Here is a 14510-nt window from a genome sequence, read left to right as displayed (position 1 = left end):
TGATTTTTTTTTTCATGTAGTCATGTTGACCGCAGCAACAATTTGTGTGTGTTTTTTTTGTGTATGTTTTTAGATTTGATAGGGCTTCAAAATGTTTTCAGTCATCACTTAAACCATTTATATGACTTGCATTGTGTTTCTTTAAATTGCCCGTTAATTCAAAACTCCTTTCTTTTGTCATTTGTAAGTTATATGTCTTGGTGTGTAAATACTAGTCTATTATTGCAGATCATATGTAGAAACCCACATTGCATAGAAATAACAAACTGATATCTCCTCGCCCTTACACATAAATGATGACAACTTCAAATGGGAGCAAATACTCTTTATATTTTCTGTCTTACTTAAAGCCAGTCAGTAATAAGTTCTAGTAATTTAAAGAAGAAAATATGTCACCACAAAATGAGGCTTTATCAGTCTCTTAGTTCGAATGAGGTTTTAAGTAAGAGTGTGCTTCATTCAGTGTATCAACCTAATAACAAAAAATTGCAGGTTCACCAAGAATTTCGAAGACAGGTGGCCGAACACACGATTGAATCACTCATTAAACAGTACAGCGAGTCCAAAGGAACTGGCACCGAAAAGCCAGGTATTTATAACACCAGGTCAATCAATAACTTTAACATGTTTCACATGTTAATAGAAACCCTAGAGATGCATTATTGTTGGTAATTGTTTTTCATTTTTTTGACTTAATTTTTTTTTAACAGAAACACATATTAAACAAAATTGATCTAAAATAATTAAGCTTTAATATTTACTTTATGAATGTATTTTACTTTCAACCAATTTGTCACTGTACTTAGTATCCAATTTATTGACTAAGTATAGTATTATACATTTTGGAAAGTTTTTTTGCTGCATTTTGAAAAGTGAGAGTGTTGTATACAATCGTGGCCAGTTTATTCAATTTAAGGATAAAATATATATGTATGAAATAAAGATCTGTTTTTACGAAATTTTTAGGAATTAGCTTATTCAAAAAATAATGTAGAACATGAATCTATATGTGTTTAAAAATAAATATGCTGTTGCTACCAGGCATAGTATATTTAAAACAGGTTCCTCTGGCAATATATATATATTGCCAGAGGAACCTATATGTGTTTGTTTTGTAGTGAAATATATTAAATAAGGTTAAGTTGGTTCATAAATGTAACATATTTCCATTTTTTACAGTTTATTCTTAACTTGTCGAGAATTAAAATTTTAGAACTTTCTTTTACTTTTTTTCCTAAATTTGCCGAGTTCTAATAGAAAGTACTGAGTATGTTTTTGTTGCATCACAAACAAACTTCTTTGTCTAAATGAAACACACACACAAACATATGTGTTTAATAACATCTGTGATCTAGCCCCTCGGAAGTTGCTTTATGACCAACGATTACGGCTTCCGTATCAAAAGTACTTTGTCTAAATATTTAGTTGGAAAATTTCACAATCCCTTATTTACTTTTTCAAGGTTTATAAATTTTTAAATAATGTTGTTGGAAGCAAATTTGAACATTGCATGGTTACAAATAGTTTTTTTGTAAAATGCTGTATTTTCAAAAGTTGTTGGCAAAATTGCTTCGGTATAAGGCTATGTTATATTCTAATGTTAATTTTATATTTCCTGAGAAATATTTCTTTTAATGTAGAAATTGGGTTGCATCGCAAACCCTAGCTGAAAAGAACATATAAGTTTTGCATTATATCGGCATAAATACAACCCTATTATCAGACCATTTCTACCAGTACCACTTTACAACAGACACCAACCCCTGTAAAAAAACAAAAAAGAAAATTAACAAAAAATTAAAATAAAATAGAAAAATCTTCTAGTGGATAAGTACGGATACTACCATTTTACATTGAGCATCGTACGCCCCAAAACGATAAATACAGACGAAAAACTTAAAATTTGAAAATAAAATAAAAAAATCTTAGAAATATAATATAATTTCAGAATATAATATAATTGTTCCCTAATTTCAGATCATTACTGATACTACCACCTTTCTTTGGGTATCAACCCCTGAAAAAAGCAAAACAACAAAAATTAAAAAAATAAAACATAAAAAAATTATCATCCTTACCCTCTTTTATATCACACTATACAAAACCTTCATTCTTCTAAATCCCAAACAACCCGTGCTTTATGTACAGGCCCCATTGTCTTCGAGGAATGTGACGTCAGCGGAGTGATTGTGGACGCCGCCACCGTAAACGGGGGAGGGGGTGGTGCCGGCGCCGACGACGGTCCGGCCCCTGTGACCAGCAAGCCCAGCAAACTGCCCATAGGCCTGCCCTTCCGACGCAAGAAAAACCACAGCCGCAAAGTGCCGAAGGACACTGTAAGCGCCGGAAGCAAAGACACGGACAAAGACGCCGAATCTATGTGAGTCGCTTGTCGGATTTTTTTCTGTTTTTTTTTTTAATTTATGTAAAAGTTATTCAATATTTTTTGTTGTTTCATTTTATCCCTTTTTTGCGATTAAGCTTGTTTCTTAAGTTTTTTTTGCAACCCATAGCATCATATATTATAGCCAAAACACCGGGTAAACAAAAAAAATACCAATTAGATTTTTTTCGCGCCTTGGCGTTTTTCTGTTTTTTCATTTAAAAAAGTCCAGTTTTATGTTACTGGAAATCACCTCGACGCGTGCAAGGTAAACGTCGACCTCATTTCTGGATCAGTAATGGCCGGATAATCTGTCAAAGCTAAAAAAAAAAAAATTATCTGGCACGGATGTAGTGGGTAACCCACTTTTTATAGATGTTAAAATGTATATAAATATGAATAAAGAACGTAACCCTGTTAAGTATTAGGCAGAAAAACTTGGATCCACCCTGATCCGTGCCAGATAAATTTTTATGTTTATGTTGTTTTATTTTATCCCTTTTTGCCGATTTAGTTTATTCGGCCCATAGCAAGATGACTTTTTTTCTTGTGGTTTCAGTATTCATTTCAATGTTAATAACGAGGCCTTGTTTTCTTGTTTTGTTAACTTAGTCAACATTTGGTCAATTAAGTATTTCGATTCCATTTATTTCATCTGGCCCGCGTTACTTCCAAGATGATTCTAAAATACTAATATTCGTACATTATTAAGCGAAATGGTTTTAGCATGCCAAGCTAAATTTTGATGAGACTTTAAACTAAACGATAATTTCATAAAGCTCTGTATAAAGTGTAATAAAACATTTATTTTACCTTTTTTTGCTTTATTAATTAAAAAAAAGGTATATAATACAAAAATCTATTCTGGTCTGCAATCGTCAATCATCACATTTATCCGGAACTTTAATAACGACAAAAGGTTGGTGACCCTTGACCTAAATCATCGCCTTGCTAAACAACGCAATGGTTGACTGCGTTTCAAATCGTGCAAAAGCACGTGTCAGCCGTCCATAAACTGCAATAAAAACGTTGCGCAATTACACAAGGGTCGAATAAACGCATGTGTTTTGCACATTTCCACATGCGTTATAAGCCGTGGTTTCAATTAGGACAGTTAACTGGAAAATATAAAGCTTCCTTTTTACGTTAAACCTAATTCTACTCGTCTGTACCTTTTAGCCTTAGCACACCAGTTTTAAACGCACAGAGCTTCATCTCTACCGCTGAGAAAAACGTCCTAGAAAGGCTAGATATTTAAAATGCATATTGAAATCGGAATATATATATTGTACATTCTGTGTAGATGAAAAATAAGAACATAATGTTGATAAGGATTGACTTTTTTGCGCAAAGCTTCTTTTAAAGCTCCCTGTATCTGTCATGCGACTTGTCTTACATAACTTTAACTGTATCGTTTTCAACCTATAACAATATAACAAACGCCATAAATGGAATTTATCCTACCAAGTTAGCAGGAAGTTGACTACGTACGTTTTTTTACGCTTAACGTAAATTTTATCGTAGTTTTCTGGTATATTTTTTTCTGTTTTGATGGGTTTTTTTCGAAATCGCCGTTCGCACTGTGCCTTGGTTATCGTCTTTTAAATTTGACATGAATTCCAAAAAAATAATTTTATTTAAAACAACATTTTTGCCAACATATACTTTGATAAACTTTATGGGCGGCACACTAAAAGAGGTTAAATATTTCGCGGCATACTTTTTACAGAACAGCAAAATAGTAACTTCACAAATTTTCCTTAACGCACAACAAACGATGTGTAAATGGTTTGTTATTATCAATTTTGTCTTAAATGTTGCGCATTAAAGTCTCAAGCGCCTGTATGTTTGGCTATTTGTAATACAAATAAATTTATCCAAAATTACAATTTATCGGCGCACTTCATAATATCTAGTCTAGGAACATTGGTATGCTGCGACGCACAGTTAAAATTCACTGCAATGTACATTAAACCAGAGGTTCGACTACTTTTCCGTGCTTCGTACGATTGGACGAGTATTCAGTAAAATAATTGCATACGCAAAAAGCAGGTTTCCGAGGATTACTAGTTTTATGAGGACCAGTGATTTTATGATAACTTGTGACGCCACCTCTAAAGTTGTCTGAACCAAAAACTAAAATCATGGATGCCCCCTTGTGAACACAACACCGTATTAACCACAAAAGTATTAAAGTTTTCCAAAAAAAACTAGTTTCAAGTGCCAATCGACTGTAACTTTTAATACATCATCCCATAACGTTGCGCTACGAAATATATAATAAGGCGGCTGTACAAGTTGTTCTGGCCAATGTCTTACACGGCCGACCCCCAGCTGTACGATTTAGGTCGCGCCAGCCGCTTACACATTTTCGTGTCAGGCTCATAAATCAAACAATCTTCAATTTCATTGCGGACATGCGACCAAAGCTGAAATATTCTGGCAAATGCTGATTACAAGGCGTTAATCAGTCAATAAGAAAACCCTAGACCACGTGTTAAATATTTTTATAGTCTTAGCTGTACAAATTTGTCCTAAATAAACAGTTTCTCGTCTTTTAGAAAGCGTTGGTCTATAACGCGCAAACTTGGAATGTTAAAAATGTCAGAGAAATCCAATAAAGAAATACTGTAAAAATCGAAACTATGGAGGCATTTGTTCGCATTCTCTTGAACTTACAACATGACTTATTAGACAAAAAGACAAGCTCTCCATATTCTTTATTTACACGGCCTTAACGTTTTCTTATTTCAGGTTACTTTTGCGGAACTAACTTTAAGGTCATATTACGTTGAAGCGAATCACTTTTTCTAGTTCAATATATATAGTTAAGGAAAAGTTCGTTGACCCTAATTCGTTCGATGTGACGATGTGAACTAGTTGATGACGCTCGTTAGAAACCAAGACACAATTATGCATACGAATTACTCAGCCGCCATCAAAAATCGTTTCACACTAACTATAACGATATTTCGCTACGCATGTTATTAAGTTGAAAAAATTTATATGGCCTACAAGCCAAATCGGGATTTTTAAACCAGGGAAATTTTAAAAAGCATTGAGTACATCACGGCCGGATCTAGGAAATTACTTTAAGTGAGGGGATTGTTTAATTTTCTGCTGTTTTCCAAATTTGATTTATTCTAGCTACACTTGATTACGCCGTACCGAAGTCGTAATAATAATTTTTTCGAGTTTTGTTCGCAGGCAACACGCCGTATTTTGCATAAGTGCTAAAAATATTATAACACCATAATTAATAAAAAAGTATTTAAATTCGTTGAGTGTTTGCTGTCGTTTCTTTATCTTCAAGTTTATTTTTTTGAAATTTTGTGGATAGAGGTGTGCTAGACCACCACTTTGTCCAACCTCCGAATGTAACACAAACAAAAAATAGTTCGAAAAAATCCCTGGGTTTAAGCAATGTTTTTTTTAAGCGCGACAGATACTTAGGTCTGGCCACGTGGTCCTGTATTTGACTTACCCTTAGCAAGGTAGACATATTCGACCTTCCGCTGTTTGTTCGTAAGTAGAAAGCTGCAACGCTAAGTGAGTAAGCATGGCTTATACGACAGTGTGAGTAACGCCAGTTCTTTTATTTGCAGAGAATCGCCGGACAAAGACAGCGGCGTGGTGAGTAATCACGATGCAATTGTTTCCCCTTGTTTCGCTCTAACTCGACTTACTTGCTCATTTGTGTATGTGTGCGCGCGCGCGTGTGTGTGTGTATGTGTGCCCAATGCGTTACGTTATGTTTGAAAGGCGCGCCGCTTTTGCGACCGTGGTCGTCGCTATAATGAAATCACGCGTCAAATTGTAATTCGTTTATTATTTGCAAACAGGGCTCGAAATTTTTGTGTGTGTTTTTTGTTGATCGTCGCTCTTTATATATGAGTAACCTACGTTTAAATCCTGTATAAAGTTATAAAAAAATTGCCCAAATAATCAGACCCATGTGACGTTTTATATCATGTGACGTTTTATATAAAAAAAAAAAAACGATTATTTTTCACCAAAAAATTGAAAACATTTTTCTCGAAAATTTTTTGACTTTTTTCTGTATGATGCTTTGAAAATCTGTGCTGCGGCGAAATGTTAAAAAAATATGACAGAATTTTGAGCCTTGCTTGTCAGGCATAATAAATTTATCAACGGAAAACGCATTTAACGACGGGCTTATTTTGGAAATGGCCCGCCGCCGCTGGCAACGCCCAGACACAGCATGACCTTAACTCAGTGGTTGCCGCGGCGCCCAAGTGTGCCATTTCTAATGCTGAAGGGTGCCGATAGGTATTTGAGAATTTATAAGAATTTTGCTCAATTGGTAAGCTTCTTGATAGAACTACTTGTGTACTATTAGAGACCATTATATCAAATGACATTTTCTTACATGTTTCAAGTTGATGATGTTGTTCCAGTTCCATTTATAGTGACATTTCAGTAAAATACTTAACGAAATTTGAGTTGGGTGGCCGAAAATCAACTTATTATTTTTGAGGGCTTCGGTAAGCCATAAAAGGTTGATAATCACTGCGGCCTAACTGGTAGCGTCTTTTTTTAGAAAATCGACGATGAAGGCTTCACGATCCGTCCGGAAACGCCCAAGGCAAGTTTTCTCGTTAACTTTATCGCGACAGAAGTGTCGCCGATGGCCATGCGCGACAAGCGACATTGTTACTAGAGCTTCGCCTATCGTTAAAAAACCAACACCGATGACTGCTCTAATTATACGCAGTCGAACATTCGAATGTATAACAATGATCCTGGTAAACTATTAAGTGTTACTCCTAAACCTGGTTTGATAAATATCTTCTTTTTAATCTTTAAATTAGGAAACTGGCTTCATAGTGTTTTACAGTGTTTAAGGAAAATCTTAACCTATTCGTTGAAGAGAATGCTATGTTGAGTATTTGTTGGAAATATGATCACAAATTGATTTCGGGATCATAAAAAGGGTGCTTCAAAATGGTAGCTCAGGCCAAAGGGTAAAGAAAATATGCATAAAATATAGTCGTTTTGCTGTCGCCATACTTCTGCAAATTCTGGTGGAAGCTTAATTTGCTTGTATAAAACCATGTCGTTTATATTTTTTTCCCGTTAATTTTATAGAAACAACCAATTTTACAATTTTTTTTTATGAAACTTGAGGGCTATAGAAGGCATTAGCGTTATTGCTAACTTTGTTAACAAAAATGAAATAATCGAACTACTTTTAGAGCACGAAGGATAGCTGGGGATTCGGTTCTTCTGATTCTGACTCGGATTCCGACGATTACGCCGCAAGAAAAATTAGAGTCAAAATCAACCCCAAGGGAGAGGTAAACAGCTATTTTAAAGAAGGTTTATCGATTATTGACTAAATTAGTTTCTCTGACGCACGAAAGACATGAGGTCACATCCCAAGTTGACTTAATTGTAAATTAGGAATTCATTTTAGCCTGCTGGTAGCTTACTTTTAACATCTAAAACGTGGTGTCTTTAAAGAGTATAACTATAACTTGTCTATTTGTGATTTTTACGAAAATAGATTTTGCAAACTTGCTATTATATAATTGCCCAGATTTTTTTTATAAACAGTGTCTTCCTAATCTAACTCAAAGTTAATATATACTCCTAAAAAACGTTATTTTAAATCGCTGCGACTATGTGTTCAGTATACATAGGAATTTTACAATATCACTTGCACAAAACCAAAAAAAGATAGAATCCTACCACGGCGTTTTAACTGTATCAATACGTACGCCGAAATGCCAACTCGATTTTTCTCATTTCATTTGCCATTATGTCATCGGGCGAATATTTTTATTCCCCCTTGGTAAAAACGCCGTGAAAGGCGGCGTAGTTTGAAGCGGTCGTGAAAGTATAAAGTGTAAATACGAATCTTCACCGGAACAATAATAAAAAATGTGCAGGGTAAACGAAAAGTCGCAGACTTCACTGAAAGCACGAAGACTGTCGAAAACGTAGTTTATAAAGTGACAATAAAAAAAAAAAACTGATTTTTCATTTTTTTTATAGTTTCGTGCCAAATATATTTAAAACCGCTGGCAGCAGATTTCTGCCTATTAATGTACGCTTTGCTTCCAATTATGGAAACAAGAACCAAAACTTTGTACTGACGATCATAATCATGTGTTTTTTCTGAATTGCCCACCGCGACGATAACTCCTTTCGACCCCAGGTTGTTAAGCCACTGCTTTAAACGAAAATTTCACCCCGTTCTATTTTACTAGATTTTTTAATTTTTGCAGTTATACTTGTTTGTAACTACAATGTTCTTAATAGTAAATGTTCTATCGCGCGTTAGTTTAAATTTCTGCCTATTAAAGAGTGCTTACCTGACAAGTCTGTAAACAAGTAGAACTAAAAGTTTAAAATTGAGTAACTATTTGCCTCAGAAGCGGACAAAACGGGCATATCGCACTTTCAAAGCAATTGATAATGCCTTTAACGTTTGACCCTGTTGTTTAAGTTATACCCTAGTTTAGAAGTACAGTGTTCTAAAGAGTAAATATTGTATACCTTGTGTTCGATGGCCGACCGCTTTTCGGACTACGTCGTTGGTTAGATTTATTCATTTAAATCTCAAGTCTTTTTATTTTTATACTATTTAGTATACAAGTTGGCTAACGCATTCTCGTTTTAATTATTTACCCTGATGATGTCAACTGGTATCTAATGTCGGTTTATTGTTGGTTTATCCCAGAAGAGCAATTTCTATCTACCTTGTTAGTTGTTTACTCGTGTTGTTTTGTGCAGAACGTGAGTGACGCAACGGGTAGCGACCTGGACACGTTGAACGCCATCACTTCCAAACTCACCCTCAGCTCACCAACTCCCGTGGTAAGCAGCACTGCAACTGCAGCGACTTATTTATTATTCATTTATAACTGTAAAGACTGGCGTCGCTGGCTGGATAACTGTAAATATTAAAGATTGCTTGGTTTATCAAGCTACATTACATATCCGTGCATAGTGTACCCAACTATTAAATATAGCTGTTCGGATAGAACATTTGTATTGACCTTATTTGAAATAAAGGGAAACAAAAATATATAGCCGCTTTATAAAATTGTCGTTTAGTTTGAACCTAAATCAAATTTAGGTTGATTGTGCATCTGACAAACACATTTGTTAATAAATAAACTAACAATAACCTTAATAAGAATGTCAAAGCCCATACAGAGGTAGGTAGCATTTTGAACGTTTCGAATAATTCTTTATTCTTTTTCAATAATAGCTATGTTGAAAATGAATAAAGAGTTATTCGAAACGTTCAAAATGCTACCTACTTCTGTATGGGCTTTGATATTTTCTTATTACGTCTAACTGCAACCTCCAACCATTATGCTCCAATCCGCGGGCCGTAGTTAGGTAACCGCTGGGTTCAATTTTTTTTATGCTTTTTTTCTCAAGTGGTTGTCGCTAAAGCGGTGCGTCCTTTGCCTTGCGTCTTATTTCTAAAAAAACGAAAAACCGACACCACTAACTGTATGGACCAATAGGTCTTTTTTGAACAAACAGAAGCCAATATTAAGCGTAAGTTTACCCATTGACCCTTTGTAAAGAAATAGTTGGTTTCGTGCATTATTAGGATGTTAGCCTTAGGATGTTAAAGTCGTTATAAGGTACTTTTGCCCAACCCTTTTGGCTGTCGTTGCCGGAAAAGAGATACTGTGTTGTATGACTTGTGCAAATAATTCTTCTCAGACATTGGTAACCTCCAAGATAAATAAAAAACTTTAACTTGAAACGACATACCATCAATTAAATCCTACTTTTTGCTAAATATTGGTCTCTCACAAGCTTCAATTCGTTAACTGTCATGGTGGGGTACTGCTTAAACTTCTCTTGAGTATTTTGGAAATTTTCGTTGCTTAAAGTCGTCAAGGTATTACCTATACGGCCAAGTATAGAACTTGTAATTTGTACCCAAAGTTTTTTTGACAAATATTAATATAGTCAAAAACTATATTAGGAATCGTTAAAAATAAATTTAAAAACTAGTTCCAAATATCGGGAAATGCAAAAAGCTTTAGTAGAATTTAACCCTTTACGCTTTTTCCGCATGCCGCCTGATAGAGGAATGTATTTGTTTACCGGAGCCCGGTAAGTAAAGAGTGCGTCTCTTCAGTGATTCCCGTTCAACTTGTTGTGTTTCGTTGTCCAGAATTTGTGTATTATATATTGAGCAGGCCTGCACAACATTCGGCCCGCATGATGTAATAACATTTTTCGGGTAATTACTTTTTTTAAATCAATTTAAACTTGGTTGTGTATTGGGCGATGGCGCATAACTGCTGTACTATTTACGAAAAACAACAGAACACATAGTATAGTTTCCGTATAATATTTATAAAGTGACTGTGGGCATATAATAGTTAGTGATACTTTTTTTGAGTTGTGCAGGCCTGATATAGAGGGAACAATGACGGCTAAGAGCAACCTTACTCATGTTTACCAACTAAATCGTGTGTGATGATTTGTGTACAATTTGACCTAAAAACTTAAACGCCTAAGGTTAAAAGCCCAATTATGCACACACTAATTGTTAGTGGCTAACCAAAATTAGGATCAATAATTTCTGTTAAAAACGAGGAAGGGTTAGATTCGAAACTTATGACCCTGGCAATACAAGGATTGTTGCTCTTCCAACTAAGCTACATGGAAATGCGGTACAGTGATGCAAAATCAATCATAACACCTGCCGCACATATACGTTTATTCATTAATGTATATAGAATACAGCTTTGTAAGAATGTTAAAAAAATATTTCCTAGGCCAACAGATGGTAAACTAAATAGGCGGTGTGCTGATACCACTTTGAACCAAGGCTATGGTTTATATTCGTATTCAAATGTTTTTGTTTGTTGTCCTAACTAAAAACGCGCATGTTTACGTCACATAACCGATAACCACATCCATTGGACCAAGTTATTTGAAACTAACATTCTTATTTTGTTTTCATCGCAGGGTGGAAAGCGTTTATCACGTGAGTATATTTGTAACCTTATTGCTGCTGACAAATCACGTGGTTATTGGCTGGTGCAGTGTGTTTAATATTGTCCTACAAAACTTTATTGTTAGCTCAAGTTTCGCTTGCAGGGGTACTACTAACCCATTGTACCTACATTGTATTGGCGCGAAGGGCCGCTATATAGACCAGTGCTTTTCAACCTTTTTCAGTTCACGGCCCACTTTTATTGCATGTTTTACTGTGCTACGCACAATGAGGTATGACCAAACAAATAAAGTTACATAAAACCTGCATATTTACAACTGACGTACGTACTGAAATAGTTAATGCGACACAAATTATCTAATTGTTACGTGCGGAATGGTAATGTAATACTGTTCCGATTTAGTAGAAGACTGTAGTATTTTGAAATGCTTCGCGACCCAGTGGTTGAAAAGCACTGGCGCAGACAACCATCGTCAAATAGTTGGGAAAAAACATTTGTCCATATTGCGTTTTAGAAAGGGCTTCAGAGAAGTAATTCGAATTCCTATATCCTGTAATTGACGCTAGTTCGTATTAAGTCCATTCAATATGTCATACTCAATAATGGTGTCACCATTACTAGGCAATGATCATGTTCGCAGACTTACTGCGTGATGGCGAAAAATCGAACTCTTCGATGTAACTGTAGGCGACACAGCATAGCGATTTTAGCACAGGTCTTGAAATGCATTGCGTCAAAACTGAAAACTTTAGTCTTCATTACACAATCGGCAATCGCACTTCGAGCCTTGTTTCCTTCCCAGGCCAAGTTTACGCGTGGATTGCAAAAATTCGAGCCCTGCGTGGATAACGTTTAAGCCTCACAATATTTTAATCCCCCTACGCTTAAACCACCTTCTTGTATTTAGCGCGCGCACCTATTTGAAAATAGCCCTATAGGTTAACGATAGAACATGGTGTGGTACACAGTGCAGGGCACGAAATATTCGGCCTACATGCATTGTGATCGCTGCGCTCATTTGTGCTAACGCAAAGCTCACAACGGAATAATGCAATTAACGATCGCGCTTTAACCTTGTACCAGTGTTGTAAAGTCCCAGTCAAGTCTTTTTGTAAAATAACTTAAGTCCAAGTCAAGTGTTTAGCTAAAATAAGAAGTTAAGTCCCAGTCTAAGTCATCATCTTCCAAGTCAAGTCCCAGTCAAGTCATTTTGAGAGCAAGTCAATTTTAAGTCATATCATTGACATACAAGTTTAAACGTTTAACAATTAAAATTGGTATACTCGTCCTATCATGAGCAATAACTCTACTCAAAATAACAAATATGCAATAGAGCTAGCAAATTGTTTTACGTCCAAAAAATGGAGATAAATACCCCAATTTTATTTAAAAAAATATTAATGAAATACTTAATTCAAAGCCAAGTTATGTGACACAATGACTTAAGTCCATGTTAAGTCATTTGTCCGAAAGACTTGAATCAAGTCATTTAAAAAAGTGATTTAAGTGCACTAAGTCAAGTTATTGACTTAAGTCATTACAACCCTGCCTTGTTCATAGCCGATCGCACTTTACCGAAGTGTGTGGTTTGTACAGGTCGCAGATCAGACATAACGCGACGCCGCGCACCAGCGCCACCAGTTCCAGGCCCAGGTCCAGCCGTAGCCCCTCGTAGACAGCCTAGTTCCCTGTCGGAAATGGCCGAGGAAAGCGGCAACGATAGCCGCAAAAGCGCAAGCAAAGATCAGGACTTAGCAGCTAAGTCGCCAGACACGCCGGATACTCCAGGCAGTCTTCAATCTCTTTCCGACGCCTTCTCCCCCCAGGGCACCCGGGCCCGGTCGGCCTCGACCCCGAAGCGCTTCAACGGCGCCGTGCGCGTCCTGCCCGGCGCCGAGAAAGTCCCTTCCGACGACAGCAGCCCCGGCGCCTCGCCAGCGCGCATCCCGGTGCCTAAACCGCGGGTCTCGGTTTCCGAGTCCAAGAAGCGTCTCGGCAATAAACTGGACAATCGCTTTTCGACCATGTTCGTGCCTTTCAAGCCGAAGGAGGCGAGTGACACGTGCCAGGGTGCCACTCAGCAGCCGCCACTCGCCACTAAGCGCCTGCCAATTGACACCGGCCACGTCAGCGAACAGCTGCCAACCGCAAGGCCGCGAACAAACGTTCTATCGTCCACTTCGATTGACCGCTCGGCCACCGCCTCGTCGGGCGATTCGGTCAAGTCTTCAAGAAGCGGCGAGGACATAGAACAGAGGCCGTCGTTCTTTACAGCCAAAGGCAACCTGGCTAGTGGAAAGAGCTGGCAGTCGATGACCAATCTCTCCCTGCGCGATCTAGTCGAATCAAGCGACGTCGACTCCAATAACCCTCCAGTTCGACGCTCCTCTATGAAATCTTGGGTCAGTTTTGCCGACGAAGAAAGCGCGAGAGCCGCAGCCAAAGCAGATTCAGCTAGCGACGGTAGCTTGTTGTCTCTAGCGCGCCGACTTTTTACGTTTTTGGTTTAAGTTTTAGAAATAGCCGCAGCATGTGCTGGTTAGCCGTGCCAGGGTTAGCTGAAATTAGCATGCAGGGTTTTTTGCGGTATTTTGGTTCGAGGTTTTAGCTTTTTAGTTCGAGGTGAACTTTATGTGATTGCCGAAAGGAGTGCGGTTTCAGTTTTTGCCTCTGTTTATTATTTACGAAAACGAATTGAGATTTGAACAGATTTACTTTCGAGCGAGCGATCGAGTTTTCGTTGACCTTACAAATCAAGTGCATGCGGTGACTTTAACAGTTCGGGTCAACTTACCGTTTCCGAGCTAACGATTTGCACTAACAACTCGCATGGAGTGTCCTTCTACTCTCCTTCCCTATTTTTAAGTTTTGATTTTCTCGATGTCGTCGTTTTTCCGTCCTGTTGCTATTTATTTTTCCCTTTTTCCCTTTCAGCCAGCTATGGCGGCAGCAAAAACAAAGACTCGTCGACGGATAAGGCGTAAGTACAATTGAAAATTTCGAAATATGTTTCTAAATTAAGTGGTTTTCCCGTTTGTGTGTATTAGGGTGATTTCATTGGAAATTACTTACATGGGCGCCGAACGTGTGTGTGCAGAGCGTTTTTAGACGCTGTATTTCTGACAAGGCGTCAAAACGATCGTGAATTGGACTAAGTTACGCGC

At 37.2% G+C, this 14510-nt stretch overlaps 1 protein-coding gene across 1 annotated transcript in view; it reads left to right on the top strand.

Annotated features, from left to right (window-relative positions):
• Positions 1-14510, top strand: part of LOC146164910 (F-BAR domain only protein 2-like) — a 33629-nt gene that overhangs the window by 5245 nt on the left and 13874 nt on the right. Inside the window, exons 8-15 of the mRNA XM_083383218.1 lie at positions 493-589; positions 2149-2380; positions 5989-6016; positions 6945-6989; positions 7600-7701; positions 9143-9226; positions 11357-11375; positions 14281-14326. Coding sequence (XP_083239344.1) covers positions 493-589; positions 2149-2380; positions 5989-6016; positions 6945-6989; positions 7600-7701; positions 9143-9226; positions 11357-11375; positions 14281-14326 — 653 coding nt within the window. The remainder of the gene's footprint in view (positions 1-492; positions 590-2148; positions 2381-5988; positions 6017-6944; positions 6990-7599; positions 7702-9142; positions 9227-11356; positions 11376-14280; positions 14327-14510) is intronic.

This window comes from Ascidiella aspersa, chromosome 2, assembly GCF_963924565.1.
Source record: "Ascidiella aspersa chromosome 2, kaAscAspe10.2, whole genome shotgun sequence".
Taxonomy (NCBI): Eukaryota; Metazoa; Chordata; class Ascidiacea; order Phlebobranchia; family Ascidiidae; genus Ascidiella; species Ascidiella aspersa.
Note: the sequence above shows the minus strand (reverse complement) of the source record. Positions and strands in the feature narration are given on the sequence as shown.